This window comes from Anopheles moucheti, chromosome 2 (genome assembly GCF_943734755.1).
Source record: "Anopheles moucheti chromosome 2, idAnoMoucSN_F20_07, whole genome shotgun sequence".
In the NCBI taxonomy this organism is placed as follows: domain Eukaryota; kingdom Metazoa; phylum Arthropoda; class Insecta; order Diptera; family Culicidae; genus Anopheles; species Anopheles moucheti.
This window is the reverse complement of record NC_069140.1, coordinates 16,814,916-16,817,456: the sequence shown is the minus strand read 5'-3', so window position 1 is coordinate 16,817,456 and position 2,541 is coordinate 16,814,916. Positions and strand designations below refer to the sequence as shown.

The window sequence follows — 2,541 nt, the reverse complement described above, 5'->3', positions numbered from 1 at the left end:
ATCTCATCCTTTCTATCTGATCGTAAGTATAGTGTCCGCGTTGGTAGCCCTCTGTTCTGTGAAATTACTGGTCTGTCTGGTGTACTCCAAGAAAGCGTCCTTAGTCCTCTTTTATTTATCCTATTTATAAATGACTGTATTAATGTATTACCTTATAACGGACACTTGCTGTATGCCGACGATATTAAAATATTTCTTCCTGTGTCTTCGACAAATGATGTATGTCTGCTTCAATCCTACCTCGACTCTTTCTGTTCATGGTGTATGGCTAATGGGCTTGAACTTTACGCGCAAAAATGCTATTCTATATCCTTTGGACGTCACAATGCTAGGAAAACAATCACAAACTATTCACTTCTCAATTCTACCATAAAACAAATGTCTCTTGTAAAAGACCTTGGCGTATGACTTGATGAATCATTGTCCTTTAAGGTACATATAGACATTGTAGTGGCTAAAGCTTGCAAAGTTCTGGGACTTTTATGTCGTGACCCTCTCTGTCTGAAGGCGCTGTATTGCTGCTGGATTAGATCTACTATTGCATATGCCTGTGAGATCTGGGCACCGGCCGGTGTCACCGCTCTTCAACGAGTAGTTAACATAGAAAAAAAGTTTACTAGGATTGCAATCGGATCATTGGTTCGAAATTCCAATGTTCTGATGCCTCCCTACTCCATTCGTTGCAGAATGCTGGGAATTGTAGATCTAAAATCACTCCTCTCACATACGCTAGCTATTTTCATTGCTAAGATCATCCTCATGAATATTGATGCCCCATCCTTACTATCTATGCTTAACCTATACGTTCCTTGTCGTCGTCTTCGTTCCCGTCCTCCTTTATTCATTCCGGCGCGCCTTACCTCTCACGGCCAAAATGATCCTTTTCTGCGAGCTATGAAATCATTTAAATGCTATTTTATTATTTCGATTATAACATCTCAATATCTGCTTTTCGGGGCCCGACTAATTAATAACTCCTTATAATCCTCTATGTTTAGTTTGTTTAATCTCCTCTGTCGCGTTATTAGATTTAGGATCAGACTATAAGATTCCTTTTGTTAAGCCTTATGGGCGGACAAATTGTTTTCCGTATAATAGTATAATATAATATAATAATATAATTTGGATGGGAATGCCTGAAAACCATCACCATCAGGAAGGATGCATTGGATTAATTCCAAAAAAAGCTTTTGAAGGTTAGCTGAGACTCACATTGATTGGTGTGTGAATATTTTATTTCCAGCAGCTACCTACATGACCCGGCCAGTGCAGGCGTGAAAGTCAATAACGGCAAGTGTTTGAAACAGTCAGCACTGCAAAGCATCGCTCAGGATGAGTTCTTTGGCTTTAATCCTCTGTTTGCTGTTGTTACTGAATGCGGTTTACAGTGGTATGCATTTTTACGTGAAAACGCTTCATAGTTGCGGTTTCTGCATGGATTTGGTTTCGCCCTAGGTTATGCCGACCAGTGTATGCACTGCATTGCCCAGGGCGAAGAACGCACCTGCGACGATGGGGCGGAGTTCCTGGAGTGCACCGAGGAGTTGGCGGAGAAGTATCTTTCCCTGTTCATGCGTGTGAATGAAGACTTGGACGTGAAGAAAGCGGATAAAACACGCTTCAAGTGTTTCAAGTTTATGGTTCTGGGCGAAGAGCTGTTCCATCTGAAGGGCTGCACGTACGAGGACCTTCCGATCTGTGACAACCTGCATGACAACATGCATTGCGAGTCGTGCAAAGGCAAAGATTGCAACAGCCTGTTCGTCACCAGCTACGACGACGAAGATGACCGGGCGGGCACGCATGTGTCATCGATCGGATTAATGGCCACTTGTGTGTTGATTATCGGTTTATTTCGCTTCACCCTAGCGCGTTAATTAAGCCAACCGGCGGTATTGAATGAAATCATCGCACCGTTTTAGCTAGACATCATCAGCGTGCCAATTAGGATGACTACACTCAGCAGCGCACCGGTGAAAGGACTTTGGGCGAGGTTATGCAACTTATGGCCACCGTTTTTGTAGGAACAGCTAAGGTTCCCATTGAATTCGTATGTCGGCTGTAGGCAGACGTTTTTATTGCCCGTCGTGCATCCCTGTACGGCAAAGGTGTAATTCACGGCGCCTGGTAGTAGTATAAGAAAACGTTTTTATTAAGAGAGCACCCGAAAAAAGTTCGTAAACGCAGTCGACGCTGGCTCACCTGACGGCTTAAAGTTCGCCTTAACGCAACTGTACTTCGAGGCGGTGGCCGCAAATTCGCTAACATTTTTGAAGTACGCCGACAACTGGATCACGGTTTGATTCACAACAGCAGCTGTGCAAGTAACTTTGGGGACGGTTTGATTGCTGTGGCATGCCTGCACGCCAACGCATGTAGGACACTGTGTGGCAAGCACTGAAAGAATGGCAATGGTTGTTATTTTCCCTCACACAGAACCGTACCCTCACTAACCGTAGCTCACGCAGACGCCCAGTGCACAAATAAATGCCAATGCACGGTACATTTCGATCACCTCCGTGCGACTTGTTTCGCTATAGT

The 2,541-nt window shown here is 44.2% G+C and overlaps 1 protein-coding gene across 1 annotated transcript; it reads right to left on the bottom strand.

Moving 5' to 3' along the window:
• Nucleotides 1-1,121: 1,121 nt before the first annotated feature.
• LOC128297645 (uncharacterized) lies at nt 1,122-2,541 on the bottom strand. The gene is made up of 3 exons (XM_053033326.1): nt 2,455-2,541; nt 2,203-2,397; nt 1,122-2,124 (listed from the first exon to the last, which is right to left on the bottom strand). Exons 1-3 carry the CDS (start codon nt 2,504-2,506, stop codon nt 1,919-1,921), a joined length of 453 nt encoding a protein of 150 aa, XP_052889286.1. The 5' UTR covers nt 2,507-2,541; the 3' UTR covers nt 1,122-1,918.

Excerpts from the sequence above, each read along its gene's own strand:
- LOC128297645 (XM_053033326.1), bottom strand. The coding sequence starts at position 2,506 with ATGTACCGTGCATTGGCATTTATTTGTGCACTGGGCGTCTGCGTGAGC. Across the intron at positions 2,398-2,454 it reads GGGCGTCTGCGTGAGCTACG|TGCTTGCCACACAGTGTCCT; the intron begins GTTAGTGAGGGT and ends CCATTCTTTCAG. Across the intron at positions 2,125-2,202 it reads GGCGAACTTTAAGCCGTCAG|GCGCCGTGAATTACACCTTT; the intron begins GTGAGCCAGCGT and ends TACTACTACCAG.